Raw genomic sequence first — 15,775 nt, forward strand, 5'->3', positions numbered from 1 at the left:
GAGATAGTAGCATACCAAAAGGTTGGGGTTGAGGAACAGTGCGGAGTGCAGGCACTAAGGGGTACATGATCTATAGCAAATTTAGAAACAATAAAATTAACTACAATTCAGTCTGCTTAGTATCCTCAGTGTTTGCTGAGGATAGTATCAGTAATAAAATACTCTCCCCATCCCTCCTTAATATCTATAATAATAAAAGCATAATATACTAATTAGAGTGGATGTCCTTCCAGATGAAGCCGGGGCTACGAGGGAAGCCCAGATCCCAGGTGCCAGAGGGAAGCTGGTGCCAGCAGCCGGGGGAAGGAGGACCTACTCTTGCACAAATTTCGTGCATCTGGCCTCTAGTCACTCCAGAATAGGGAATCTTAACCTACACACCTTTAAGAGATCCATGAATAGAATTCAGGCAGTTCATGAACATAAATGGGGGGAAATGCATCTTTATTTTTACTAATCTCTAACTAAAATTTATCATTTTTTCCTATGGGAATGTAGGTAACAGACCATAGTATTAATAGACTATTAGTTGCAGATATCTCATAATAATTCTTTATGGCCATGGTATTTGGAAATTAAAGAAGCTATTAGGCCTACTACCAGTTCTTGTTATTTAATGTGTTAAGAAGCACAGAGAGTACTATATCAAACTTCTGTTCTTTTCATGTTTTAAAAACTATATTTCAGTATGATTGCTATCCTTGTAATCCTATACATTTGTAAATATTATCCCAAGAAGTCTATCAGCTTCCTCAAAAATTTATATGTAAGAAAAAAAAAATTAAAATTGCATCTGAAATGACATTCCACAAAGAAATAATTATAAAAACCATAGAATCTTAGAGCTTTAAAAGGTTTTAGACAGTATCACGTTCAACCAAAGAAACTTTAAGGCTGAAAAATTTACCTATGACTTTAGTTAAAAAGTATAGCTATCTGGCATTCAGCTGGTATAACTATGGGATTATTACATAAATGTAGAGACGTTCTTTAAATATTTAGAACAGTCTTTCAGCCCACGATTTCATATGACTTTCCTTTTCCTATAATTATTATTTCTTTACTAGAGGTCCGGTGCACAGGATTGTGCACTAGTTGGGGGGTGTGGCCTGCAGGGATCAGCCCACTATAGGAGTGCCGCTCAGTCGAGCGGCTATGGACCCGCCCTCAGAGCTGCTGCAAGAGCAGCCGCTCATCCCAGTCAGCTGAGTGGCGCTCCCACTGTGGTAGCGCACTGACCACCAGGGGGTAGTTCCTGCATTGAGGGTCTGCCCCCTGGTTGTCAGTGTGCGTCATAGCGACTGGTTGATTGGTCTGGTCATTCTGCCATTTGGTTGCTGGGCTTTTATTATATAGGATAGTTTAAAATAATTTTGTTTTCTCATGCTTTTAGGAGATGGAACATAATAAAAATTTCCTTTTTATGGCTTATATGTAGGTATTTCAGATTATAATTTAAAATAAAAAATAATAGCTTTTATCTAAAAAAATTTTTAAAGACAAGTTTGAATAAAGTGTTATAATGTAAAATAACCATGTACTGAATCTGACTAATGAATTAAATGTTGTAAATTGCAATATACATGATATCCTTATATGTCCTTAATAAATGTATGTTATTGAAGGGAAGCAGTCTGTGTGTAAGCATTATATGTACATAAAAATCCAATAGCTTAGGACAGTGGTCGGCAAACTGCGGCTCGTAAGCCACATGCGGCTCTTTGGCCCCTTGAGTGTGGCTCTTCCACAAAATACCGACTTCTGCGCATGGGCCACGAATTTCAATCGCACTGTACATGCCCGCCTGCACGTGGTATTTTGTGGAAGAGCCACACTCAAGGGGCCAGAGAGCTGCATGTGTTCGGGGGACCCGTTTTCCCCCCCTGCTTTAGGAAAAAAACCCGGGGTTTATTCCGGAAAAATTTAACTGCATTTGGGGGCCATTTATGAAATAATGTCAAAAATAAAGGCACTAAGTATTTTTTATGTTCAAATAACCTCTGTTATTGTGATTGTTGATGGAGTTTTAATCTTTATTAAAATCTATTCTTTTTAGCTTAGCATACCAGAGGATGAGCTGGGAAGCCCTAAAGAAGTCAATTAATGGTCTTATCAACAAAGTCAACATTTCTAATATAGGTATTATTATTCAAGAACTCCTTCAAGAAAACATAGTTAGAGGGAGGTAAGCATCAGCTATTTTATTTGTAGTATTTCATAGTGGTTTTTCAAAGGAACATAACCTACATGAACCATAATTATTGATTTATTATGCTACCTTATTTCAAAGGTAATTGTGGATATTTAAAATGCAATTTTTGTAAAAAGGTAACTATTAACAAATAGCCTGTACTTAACAATTGAAGGTTGTATGGAGATTTTGCTTTTAAGAAGCTTTGATGTGATATAATGATTTTTGAAGATATTTATGTATGGAATACTTCTATTAACTTAAACTCATGAAGAATAGTGAATATCTTCAAACCAGTTTAATTTCTAATGAAAGCAAAGTGAGAATGTGAAAGAAGTGAGGAAGATCAGTAATAAATTTTAGAAAAGCAGAAGAGAATGACTTAGCATTTTCTTTGCGGTTTTAAGTAGTTGGTGATGTTGAAAAGGGTCAGGAAACAGATACCCTGTATTCATTCTATTTATTATTTAAATCTGAAGTCTATTTTCACATGACCCTGATTCCTTTCCAAACAACATTGGGCATATAAATTAAGGTGTAGCATGTTGTGAGGATAAAGAAAGGTGACATAAGGTAGCCACTGTTCTCAGAAGTAGGTAGTGCTCTTTCATTTTCTGAGAACTTATGTGGGTTGCTTAAGATCGTACCACTTATTAGCTGAGTTCTCTTTTCTCATTTTCTACTCTAATGATTTAATTGTCACACCTTAACCCGATGACTATTAAGACAATGTTTTCCTGCCTTTTGGCAGTCTAATAACTATTTGTCATTATATTGCTAAAAATAACTATTCAGCCCAATTTGCATTTCTCCTTGTCAAATGTATATAGAAACATGCTTATTTTAAAAGTGAGTTAACATAGAAATTTTTATATTTCTGTCATTGTTTTAGCATTATTCTTGCATTGCTTACAAATCTTCATTTTTAATTTACTGAAAATAGGCTTAAAGATGGGAAATACCCAAATTTGTCTTTAATCACATAATTTTATATAAAATAATGGTCCAGTAGTGGAAATCTTATTTTGTTTAAGTTTAGTACTTTTGAAGCAGGTCTTTTTTCTTATTCTATTTTGCAAATGTTTAATTACTTCTAAGAAGTTTAAAAAAACTGAAATTTATAATTAGATATAACAAACAGAAATTGGAAAAGAGGAATTATATTGTGAGAGAAAATTTTTTGAAGAAAAAATTGTAGTAAAATCTGTTTTGTGAAAGCACAAATTGAAGTTTATTTTCTCAAAAGCAGTTTTTATTTGTTAGAAAGATAAACTTTTCTCCCAAATAAAGTGATATAAATTTAATCCTGATTTAGCATTTGTGATTATTTACAGAGGAATAATATTACTGGATTTTAAATGAGTTTTTTATTCTTCTAATCAAATTGGTGATTATTGTTGATGCTTTTTTTTTTCTTTTTTTTTTTAAACAGAGGCCTGCTGTCCAGATCTGTTTTGCAAGCACAGAGTGCTTCTCCAATCTTCACCCATGTTTATGCAGCCTTAGTGGCTATTATCAACTCAAAATTTCCACAAATCGGAGAATTAATCCTCAAGAGGTTGATTCTTAATTTTCGGAAAGGCTATCGAAGAAATGATAAGGTATGTATGATGGGCTTGTAAGTAGACTGCCACATAAGGACAGATTAATAAGTCAGTATCAACAATAGTGAGCAATGTTGATTTCTATATAGGAATTCTTTTTTAAAACTGCATATTTCATGAGAACTTTTTTTTTACTCTATTAAATATCTCTGGCTACTAATGATGAGCCACAGAAATTTTAACTATTTTGCCAGAAATGGCACTCTTTCACATCTATTAGTTCTTATCCTTTAACTTTGATATAAAAATGATCCTGTGTATTACATATTTTAAAGAGTGTGTAAGCTGTAGATTTTTAGATAAATGAAAAGTGGTTTTAGTTTATAGATTAACTTTTTCTCTACCTTCACTTACCAGCAACTTTGTCTGACTGCTTCAAAATTTGTGGCACATCTTATTAACCAAAATGTGGTAAGTAATTATCTTCAAAACTTAGTACCTTGTAGTGACATTAGACCACACAGACTTGATGCACTTCAATGACATATCTCTGTTTTTGTTTTGATTTTATAGTCTTTGGAAAAGTATCTTGGATAATATTTTAATGTTAAAACTATAATAAATGCCTTTAATATTATTTAATATGAAGAATAACCAGACATTGTTTTATCAAATTGATCTCGTAATTCTGTTCATGGTCACTTAACTACAAATCATTTTTTCAGAGAAAGTAATAGAACTTGTTTTTATAAAGCAATAAAGTTGGTATTTCCTCCACTTTTTCCCCCTGGGTGTGGTGTTCATGAGAACCTAATAATATCTAATAATAAAAATTCCTGATCCCTGCAACTAGTATATATAGTACATGTAGTCATATATTCATAGAATCAGTTTATAAAATACTAGATGCCCGGTGCATGAATTTGTGCACTGGTAGGGTCCCTTGGGGTGGCCTGCAGAGATCGGGCCCCAGCTCGAGTCCCCATCCTGCAGCCCCACCTGGCATCCCGCCTTGGCCTGGCGCCGCCCGCTCACCTGCTCCACCATTCCACCACGGTCCCACTCTCGTCGTCGGGGCCCATTGGGGCCGGCAGCGCCTCCACTGCTGCCCACTGCCAGCACTGCATCGGTTACACCTGCCATGTTTTGTGCTGCCCCCTGGTGGTCAACACACATCATAGTGAGCAATCAAACTCCTGGTCTCCCAGTCAAACTCCCGGGTCAAATGACCGTCCAAGGGGACAATTTGCATAATAGGCTTTTATTATATAGGATAGTAGATTAAGTGATTTTAAATACAAATAATGTTATCCAGTTTTGTGTTTATTTTGTATTTAATCACTATTTGAGAGTTTTGATTCTGTTTCAACTTAGAGATAGTAAAATTGTTCTTATTCACATTCAAAGTTTTTTTCAATATGTATTATCATGTTTAATGGTATCTACGAACAATTTTAAAATCACACTTTTATCTTATTTCTCTAACATAAATATTATTTTAATTATTTCCTATGTGAAATGCTTGTCATGTTTACTCTTAGAAACCTTTTAGATTGTAACCTAATTAGTTATAACAATAATAACATGCTGTTTAAGACTATAAAAACTTCACATGTCTATGACAGCACAGCTATATGTTTCAGTTTTATAATGTATATCTTACTTTATATTAGAGATACTTTGGCATTGTCAAAAACAGTTAAAATGATAAATATTTTCTTCCCAACTGTGATACAGGGTGATATTTTCTTGTAATTTATAAGACTGTTTGCCCCCTCCCGTAAAAAGTAGTATGTATTTTTTATCTTGTGCTCAATGCAAAAAAAAATAATGTCTTGAGTTGAAATTTAGACTTTTTCCCTCCCCATCTTAAATAAGTGTCTGACTTCAGAAAGGCTTATGTATAGTGTTTTTGAACATTTCTAGTTCTTTTTCACAGAAAAGCTTCCCAATAGAATTTTATTTCCACTCTACCTCGCATTGTTTATAGGTGTTAACTTTTTTAATATGGCCAGTGTAAGTAGTTTGATTTAGTTTAAAAAATAAAAGATATATTTAAAACTATAATTTCATACCAGAAATTAAGATATTTTCTGATAAAATAATTATGCATGTAATTTAAGAATTATTTTCTATCTAATAGTTGCTGATAAAATGAAATGGACAATGGATATAAATATCTGTGCTTATAGAGAATCACTATTCTTAATATAGTGACTATGAAAATATCTCAGATTAAAGAATTTTAACTTATATTTTGGGGTTAATTATTGTATTTCCTATAGATAATAAATGTTATATTTTTTTATATTATGTATAAGAATATTTCTCCTGGAGGTAAGCCAAATAATTTTATTCAGTGCAATACACTAGGAATTTTATAATAATCATTTGGGAATTCTTAACAGATGCATAATGAAAGCAAAAGAATAATTGTATTTCATATATGCAGTATTTTTATATACATTATAAAACTTTGCTAATACAATATTATCACTGCAAAAAGCAGATTTAGTAACTTTTAAAATTACTGTCAATACTAGGCTTATAAATGTTAAAACATTTTCTTTATTCCATATGTCTTTATTCTATTTAAGGCACATGAAGTTTTATGCTTAGAGATGCTCACTTTGCTCCTGGAAAGACCAACAGATGATAGTGTTGAAGTAGCTATTGGTTTTCTCAAGGAATGTGGCCTCAAATTAACACAGGTGTCACCAAGAGGAATCAATGGTAGTGTATATCCTTGTTTTGATATCCAGCTTTTGTTTGAGTATTATAATATTTATTACTTATTTTATTGTCTTTTCTTTCTGCTTAACCTAGCTATATTTGAACGCCTTCGAAACATTCTCCATGAGTCTGAAATAGACAAAAGAGTTCAGTACATGATTGAAGTGATGTTTGCTGTAAGGAAAGATGGGTTCAAGGACCACCCTGTTATTCTAGAAGGACTTGACTTAGTGGAAGAAGATGATCAGTTCACGCACATGCTTCCTCTTGAAGATGACTATAATCCAGAAGATGTTCTTAGTAAGTTAGGGGGTGATGGTTGGAAGTAGGGCACCAAAAAGTGTAAGCACAGAAAATAAAAACTTACTTAAACTTTTAATTTATTTTTTTAAGATGTTTTCAAGATGGATCCTAATTTTATGGAGAATGAAGAGAAGTACAAAGCTATTAAGAAGGGTATGTAGAATTTTATTAAATGATTTTATTTTGGATAAGTTGAAGCAATTTTTGCATTATATAATACTGATAGAAAGATATATATAGATCACTGACCACGCCTAATTAAATCTCTACTTTCATTGAAGCCATGTTCTTCATTGTTTTTGTATGCATTATTTTTCTGTTTAATGCTTGTCCAATGTACTACTTCATTCTAAATTATTTAGTTTTTTATCTCCTCTTTCCCTGTGTTTTAATTGTGTGACTCTTAATTTTTAGCTCTCTTAAAAATATTCATGTATTACTAGTACACTTTATTTGACTTCACTACCACCTAAGAATTACTACTTTAAATGACATGCAATTTATTATTCAATTAAGTGCTATATTTTATTTTTTCTTTTTTTCTTTTTTTTTAAATTAAATCTTTATTGTTCAGATTATTACATTTGTTCCTCTTTTTTCCCCCCATAGCTTCCCTCCACCCAGTTCCCACCCCACCCTCTGCCCTTACCCCCCCTCCACTGTCCTCATCCATAGGTGTACGATTTTTGTTCAGTCTCTTCTCGCACCCCCCACACTACTTTTCCCCCCCAAGAATAGTCAGTTCACTCCCTTTCTATGCCCCTGATTCTGTTATATTCACCAGTTTATTCTGTTCATCAGATTATTTATTCACTTGATTTTTAGATTCACTTGTTGATAGATGTGTATTTGTTGTTCATAATTTGCATCTTTACCTTTTTCTTCTTCCTCTTCTTAAAGGGTACCTTTCAGCATTTCATATAATACTGTTTTGATGTTGATGAACTCCTTTAGCTTTTTCTTATCGTGATGCTCTTTATCTGACCTTCAATTCTGAATGATAGCTTTGCTGGATAAAGTAATCTTGGTTGTAGGTTCTTGGTATTCATCACTTTGAATATTTCTTGCCACTCCCTTCTGGCCTGCATAGTTTCTGTTGAGAAATCAGCTGACAGTCGTATGGGTACTCCCTTGTAGGTAACTGACTGTTTTTCTCTTGCTGCTTTTAAGATTCTCTCTTGGTCTTTTGCTCTTGGCATTTTAATTATGATGTGTCTTGGTGTGGTCCTCTTTGGATTCCTTTTGTTTGGGGTTCTCTGTGCTTCCTGGACTTGTAAGTCTATTTCTTTCACCAGGTAGGGGAAGTTTTCTGTAATTATTTCTTCAAATAGGTTTTCAGTATCTTGCTCTCTCTCTTCTTCTGGCACCCCCATAATTCGGATGTTGGTACGCTTGAAGTTGTCCCAGAGGCTCCTTACACTATCTTCATATTTATGGATTCTTTTTTCTTTTTGTTTTTCCAGTTGGGTGTTTTTTGCTTCTTCATATTTCAAATCTTTGACTTGATTCTTGCGATCTTCTAGTCTGCTGTTGGAACTCTGTATAATATTCTTTATTTCAGTCAGTGTATGCTTAATTTCTAGTTGGTCTTTTTTCATAACCTTGAGGGTCTCACTAGATTTCTTGAGGGTCTCACTAAGTTTATCGGCGGTTTCTAGAGAATTCTTGAAAAACCTTAAAAGTGTGGTTTTGAACTCTATATCCAGTAGTTTGCTTTCCTCCATTTCTGTCATTTGTGACCTGTTTCTTTGTCTCCGCATTTTTTATGCTTCCCTGTGTTGATAGAGTGGCTTTCTGTGCTAGGTGTCCTATAGGGCCCAGCGGCTCAGCCTCCCCAGTACCGGAGGTGGGCACTCTTGGTGCACCCCTTTGTGGGCTTTGTGCACAGTCTTGTTCTAGTTAAGCCTTGATTGTTGTATGTAAAGCTGGGAGGATTTGACCTCCAGGCCAATTGGCTGTGAGAATCAGCTGTGTCTGCAGTGGGAGAACTTCTGTGCTGGAGAAACCCTTCTGGGGCAAGACTTGCTTCAGTGGGGCTTTGGTGCTCACTGAGTCTGCCCCCTGAGTGTGTCCCTTATGGATCTGAGGAGTTGTAATCTGGATGGTCCCACTCTGACCACTGGGTACACTGGCTCTTGGATCTCTAAGGAGGTGCTAATTTAGCCTCTGCCTGAGGATACCCAGCAGGAGCCCAGCTGTGAAGCAGTGCAAGCTGCTGTGGGCCCTTGGGCCTTCTTTTGGAAGTTCTGGGTTTCTCTGACCCAGCTGCAGTTTGTTAGGTAATTTTCAGATTGCAAAGGGCCAGGCCTTTCATATGCAAAAGCCTCTGTGCACAGCTTGGGTGGGGCGGGGTCTCTGGGGATCAACAGGGCGGAGCAAGCAGCTATGGCTGCTCCTCAGTCCTACCCTAAGAGGCCCCGCTTCTCAGTGTCCTGGTAATCGCTGCAAGTACCTCTGAGAGAAAGCCGCCTTTGAGTTCCGACCGATGCCAGACAGTCCAGTTTCTCCTGTATGAGTCTGGTTCCCCAGAGGCTCGCCTGGAACTGGAGTTCAGAGCAGTCAGGAGCTTGAGACTCCCTCCCGATTGAAAAAGACAACCGCGTCCTCAGCTGCCAGCCCTTTCCACATGTGCTATGTCCTCAGTTTCCAGCCCTTTCCACGTGCGCCACGTCCTCAGCTGCCAGCCCTTTCTGCGTGTGCCTCCGTACCTCTGCACTTTTCTTCCACACCTCCTCTGAGTCTCAGTGTGCTTTTCTCTTTTCTTCTAGTTGTAGAATTTCCACTCAGCCAGCCTTCCTGTGGTTCTGGATGACGTCCGTTTTGTCTTTTAGTTGTATTTTTGAAGTGGTTGTGCGAGGCAGCAATTTCCAGTGTTTACCTATGCCGCCATCTTGGTTTCCAAGTCTTCTATTTTATTATTTCTTGAAAGCAGGTTGATAGCCTTCTCATAACATCAATCACAGTGCTAGATATCAGTGATTAATAAATAGATAATTATTGTTTGTACACCATTAATATATTGTAAGTATATACTTTGGACAGAATTTGGTTTGTATTTTGTCTGCCATTACTAGTTAAGTGACCTGGAAGAAGTTACTTATTTGATGTAAGAGTAAATGTTCCCCGTTTGTGTGAAGATAAATAAAATACAGTGCTTTGTATTGTCACAGAACTAGTATTTAGACAATAATACTATTTTGTTTCACTTTTCTATCATTTATTTCCTAATGCTAATATTCAGGGCTAGTTATGTAATTATGTTTATATTATTATATTACACACTTAAATATTATAATATTATGATAACTTTATAGATTTATTTTCCTGAATTGTGATTTTATCTGAAAAGTACTCACTGCTCTGAAAGCTCCTAGGAGGAGAACTATAGGTTGTGAGCCATTCTTTGAAGTAAAAATGAAAAAAGCTGATTCATCTTGAAACTCAAATGATTGCATAAGTGCTGTTCTTTGAGATAACCATCATCTTACGTCTGTCATTAACAGCAGTCCTATATATGAACTTCATGTTTTGTTACTCTGATTATTATAAAGACCTACCAAGGGCTGAAATTTAATAAAATCAATAATTTGTCAGGGTCATTGTTAAGAGAAACGGGCTTTCCCCTACTTTAAGAGTGTGGCAACAGCAAAGAACACCACTGCTAGTGCAGTTTGATGCTTTGATTTGTGCTCAGGTTGCCCCAGTTTTAACCCCTGTTGTTTTGGGCCATCATTACAGATGTCAGCATAGTGAAAGGTGGATGATGTCTTAGTAATACTATGAAAATAGTTTTAACCTCACAGACCACCTGACAGGTATCAGTGATTCCCCCCCTCCATCCCTACCTCCCCACCCCAGAGACTTACAGACTATACTTTGAAACCACTGCTTTATCCAGTTAATGAAATCTAATTGTCATTGCCTAAATGCTTTCAGTAAGTAGATTCTAAAGTGAACAGATGAGAAGAGGATGATGTAAACGACTAGACAATTCATTTGACCTTCATTCTTTCATAAAATATCCTTCTAGAGCTGGCATAAAAAAATGGTCACAGCAGGAAGTGGGCACAGCTTTAGTAATTAGCACCTTAGAGTGACTCAGGTGTACTTGTGTTTTAGGTCTTGCAGCATTTGGGAAAACAGCAGGAGTGCCTGTCTTCCTTCTATTGAATACTAAATAGTTTCCTCATTTGAAAAGTCTGTCTAAAACCATATTATATTATAATAAACTAGACACTTCAGTTTATTTCTAAATTTGTTAGAAATATTCTTGAGGATATTTGTATATTGGCTAAGGTCTGAATGACAAGTCTCCCTGTTTGTACAATGATTTATTCCTGATAGCATGAAGTTCTCTACTAACATTCAATATTGTATGTGGCTCCTGAGTTATATACTAGTGTACTGCTTAGTAAATAGAAAGACATTAGAATTTTCTAAAAATGAATTGACCCCAAAACATTTTATTAAAAATTCTCTGATCATAATAGAAATGAAGAAAATGAAATGTTGGCCAGGTTTGTAAAATCTTTCATCAGACTAATAGAGCACACATGTGATTGAACAAAATATAATTTTAGTTTTTTATATAGTCTCTTATTTACATCACTATTTTCACCCAGTTCTGAGTGTGAGCTGTATTTTAAGAGGTGATAATCCAATGAAGTGCTCATCTTACCAGTTTTCCTAAAGGCTTTTTAAACTTTGGCTTTTGGTTTATATATAGAAAGTCTTTGGATTGAGTGTAATGTTCTATTTAATAGGTATACCTTTTAATAAAAATCTCATTAAAATGAATGCTAAATTACGCAACGATTTTTTTTTTTTGTCTTTCATAAAATATTCTTAGCTTAAATTCTTGTTTTCTATATCAAGGATTAGCTTTTTGTAATATACTGTCTTCTTTCTGATGATAAACTAGGAATATTTTGACTCCAGTATCCTCTTGCTCTTTTGGAAACTTCCATCTACTTTTTCTTTTTCATCCCCCCTTGTTTCATGGTCACTTTCTGTCAGAAGAATGACACATGGCTCTTTCTAGTCAAATTAGTTATGATGTTCTCTGATCACCTCGGCCATAACAGGAGGCCTCTGTTATTATCTGTATTGGTTGATAAACAGATTTCTGAGAATTGTCTTTGAAGAAGGAACTGCAATGGGTATCACTTCCTTGTTGATATTTTCCTAAATTTACTTTGGTTTTTAGAAATTCTTGATGAAGGAGATAGTGATTCAAACACAGATCAAGATGCTGGAAGTAGTGAAGAGGAGGAGGAGGAAGAGGAGGAAGAGGGAGAAGAAGATGAAGAAGGTAAAAGTATAGCTTACTTAAATAGTACTGTAAAATACTCTGAAATTGAATTGATTCTAATGAAACAATGGTTCCCAATATGTGTGAGTTGGGAGGGTCTCTTTACTGTCATCTACTGGATAAAGGCTAAGAATGCTGTTAAACAATATTACAAGTCAAAAGACTGCCCCTCCTCCAACCAAGTATCCAGCTCAAAATGTCAGTATTGCCAAGGTTAAAAAACTTACTCTACAAGTATTAAACAAGGAAATTCATTTTCAACATCAGCATAATTTTAATTTGACATTTTCTGTCTTTGATTATAAACTATGAATAAGGTACATTCATGTTGAGTGCATATGATTTATGTAACCCTAGCATTAATGTGACAGATGAGAATGACTCGATATTTGCTGTTCATTTGACAAAATAAAGTTGGGAGGCCAAAATCTATATTTATACAAAAATAGGCATGATGTTCTTCCTCTTCAGCTTTGATTACCTTATATTTCACAGAAAAATTAGCTCACTACTTTGGTTGAGTCTCAGTTAAAACATCAGAACATGCCTACACTGGTCATTATTTACTTCTATTACATATTTGAAAATTTAAAACTATCTCTTTCCCTTTTAAGGCATAACATATTTAGTTCTGTCTTAAAGTGTAACTGCTTTTTATAATGTATTTTATAAAAATAAGTTTAATTTTGCTCTATTGTCTTATTTGTTTAAAAGATCTTGCTATCCATGTACTATATTTTACTTTAGAATTTCTTTGTTTTAGGTGAAAACTAGAGGTCCGGTGCATGAAATTTGTGCACTGGCAGCAGAGTGGGGGGGGGGGGGGTCCCTCAACCCGGGACTACACCCTCTTACAGTTCAGGAGCCCTCAGGGGCTGTCTGACTGACGTCCTAGTGCTGCGCTTACCAGCCATGAGCCCAGCTTCTGCCTGAGCGGTGCTCCCCCTGTGGAAGCACACTGACCACTAGGGGGCAGCTCCTGCATTGAGCATATGCCCCCTTGTGGTAGTGCACGTCATAGCAACCAGTCGTTCTGCCATTCAGTAAATTTGCATATTAGCCTTTTATTATATAGGTTACTGTTCAAATAAAACTGATTAAATATTTAACATTCATTAGATACAAGAAAATTTTAACAAATACACATATTTTGGACCCATCCAACTTGTCACAATAATCCCAGTGTTCTCTGAAACTACTTCTAACCATAAGTTATAGTTCTTCCAAATTATGAAGATACTTTTTAGAGCTCTGGAAATAATGTTTAAGCAATATCATAGGTGCAGCCTTTTATAGTGTCTAAATGAGCAAGTGACACAGAAACAAAAGTAGCTTTTCTGGCTTGGTTCTGAACTTCTTTGAGCTAACAAAACTTACTAAAGTATTTTAAGATATGATAATATACTTGAAACAGTTACTTTGAATTCTACAAATACTAATTCATACTGTAGAAAAAAATATTGTTATTTTTAAACTCATAGATTCTAAATGTAATTAGAAAATTATTATACAGAAATACATTTTCAGTTCTTCACATTTATTTGCATACTTGCATAATTTTCTTGTTTCTTTCAGGACAAAAAGTGACTATTCATGACAAAACAGAAATTAATCTAGTCTCATTTCGTCGTACAATTTATCTTGCTATTCAGTCAAGGTAAGATAGCTATCTCAGTTAATTCTTACTTTTGATAGCAAATGAACAAGGAGATGGGATTTTTAGAAACTGATGATAGAAAACTTGATACTATGTTAGTGATTCTTAAACTCTATCCCAAGCCCAAGCTGGTAGGTCTGTACTCTTGGTTCTTTGCTTCAAAAGCAAATTATCTTTATTTACTTGGAAGATCTGTGTTACAGAATTAAATGGGTTTTTATTTGTTTGTTTTAGTTATGTCATTTCTTTTTTTTAAATATATTTTTATTGATTTCAGAAAGGAGTAAGATAGAAACATCAATGATGAGAGAGAATAATTAATTGGCTGCCACCTGCACACCCCACACTGGGGATCAAGCCTGAAACGCAGGCATGTGCCCCCACCAGAATCGAACCATGACCTCTTGGTTTATAGGTCGATGCCTAACTCTGTGCCACACCAGCCAGTCTAGTTATGTCATTTCTTATAGTTAGATAGCACTAATAAAAACCTAAAAGCAAGTATATATTATAGAACTAGCACAGTATTAATTGTATAGTGGAAATTTAATATTTTATATTTTTCTGTTTGTTTTCTAATTCTGGTTCTAAGGAGAGAAGCACTGTTATGTTAACTCTTGGACACTGATTTTGTTGTGCAAATAGAAATGTATAGAAATAGAAATTAGGTTTAGGAAGGTTTTTAGGACCCTTGAGTCAGTGTTAAGTAAGAACTATTATCATGCTATGAAAACAAAACCTATTCCCTTTGAAGCCTGTGAGTTTGGTTTTGCAGAAAAGTAAATGAAAATGTAAAATGTTTAGTACATCTGTTGTTTTGTTTGTCGTCAGTCTGTTGATTTAGTGGGCAGTGTTTACATTTTACTCTGGAGGAGAAATGTTTTCTCTGTTTTGCTTTGTTACTAGGTTGTGTATATTTCCATTTAGTATGATGTAATAGCAATAATGATTCATAAGTAGGAGTCATCTTGTTTTTTTCTGTCTGAAAACTTTGGCTTAAATTCATCTTCTAAAAGAAAAGTTAAATAGCAAACATTGGTTAGAAATTTTTTGGTTTATCCTTACCTATTGCTTTGCCTTTTGCATGAACGAAAAAGAAACTATTAAATATTTTTTTCATGCAGAATTAAAGTGGAAGATGAGAATTTTTGTTATAGATAACTGTTTTAGGAGTTTGACCTTTTATTTGTATATACTTTTTTAGAAAATTAACAGTAGTAAGTTGTAAACAACAGATTTATTGTTTTAATATTGCTGTTAACATTAACTTTGAAGAGTTACAGTGGAGCTCTTTGAAAGGTTATTTAAAAGCAACTTTTTTTTTAAGTTGACCTAACCTTAATAATCTCTGAATTACAGAAAAGACTTAAATTTAAAGCTTTAAGACACAGTAACAGCCACTATTATGTAGTGATATCCATCATAGTAGCTACTGCCTTATGTATTGGTGTTTGTTAAGAGTTCTCAGCCTCTAAATGCCTAGTCACAATTATTTATATATGACAAAGGTTATTATACTTAAAAGCTCATACAGATTTTAGGAAACACAAAGACAGATAGAAAGGTATTTCCAGGATATGGTTGGGAGATTCATATAATGGATTGTAAAACATAAAAAATATTAGTCATAAGACATATCACCAATAAGTGATGTTATCCCTCATTAAAACAACTGAAGTGGTTTATTTCATTAAAGCAACAGTACTCAGTACTAATAATGATTTTAGTGAATTATATATATAAACCTTACTAGTGGGAATTTAAATTCTTTATGGGAAGCCTTTCAGTAACATGAATCAAGGTTTTAGTGTCCATTCCATTTGTCCCTTCTTTTTCATTATTATATTTCCTAAAGGCATGCATATTGGTAGAAAATTATATACAGAATTGTTCAGTGTATATAAAAAAAAAGGAGACAATCTTATTGTTTGACACAAGTAGTCAAAATGTCCAGTTTATGCCACCATCAAAATTAGGCTACCCCTGGCTGGGTTGCTCAGTTGGTTGGAGTGTTGTTCCATGCACCAAAAGGTTAT

General features: G+C 34.7%; 1 protein-coding gene across 1 annotated transcript in view; it reads left to right on the forward strand.

The window, feature by feature from the left end:
• Positions 1-15,775, forward strand: part of CWC22 (CWC22 spliceosome associated protein homolog) — a 53,415-nt gene that overhangs the window by 21,971 nt on the left and 15,669 nt on the right. Inside the window, exons 3-10 of the mRNA XM_006083254.2 lie at positions 2,057-2,185; positions 3,624-3,792; positions 4,153-4,206; positions 6,333-6,468; positions 6,562-6,768; positions 6,862-6,924; positions 11,978-12,082; positions 13,658-13,739. Of these exons, the coding sequence (XP_006083316.1) occupies positions 2,057-2,185; positions 3,624-3,792; positions 4,153-4,206; positions 6,333-6,468; positions 6,562-6,768; positions 6,862-6,924; positions 11,978-12,082; positions 13,658-13,739 (945 nt within the window). The remainder of the gene's footprint in view (positions 1-2,056; positions 2,186-3,623; positions 3,793-4,152; positions 4,207-6,332; positions 6,469-6,561; positions 6,769-6,861; positions 6,925-11,977; positions 12,083-13,657; positions 13,740-15,775) is intronic.

This window comes from Myotis lucifugus, unplaced genomic scaffold (assembly GCF_000147115.1).
Source record: "Myotis lucifugus unplaced genomic scaffold, Myoluc2.0 scaffold_5, whole genome shotgun sequence".
Taxonomy (NCBI): Eukaryota; Metazoa; Chordata; class Mammalia; order Chiroptera; family Vespertilionidae; genus Myotis; species Myotis lucifugus.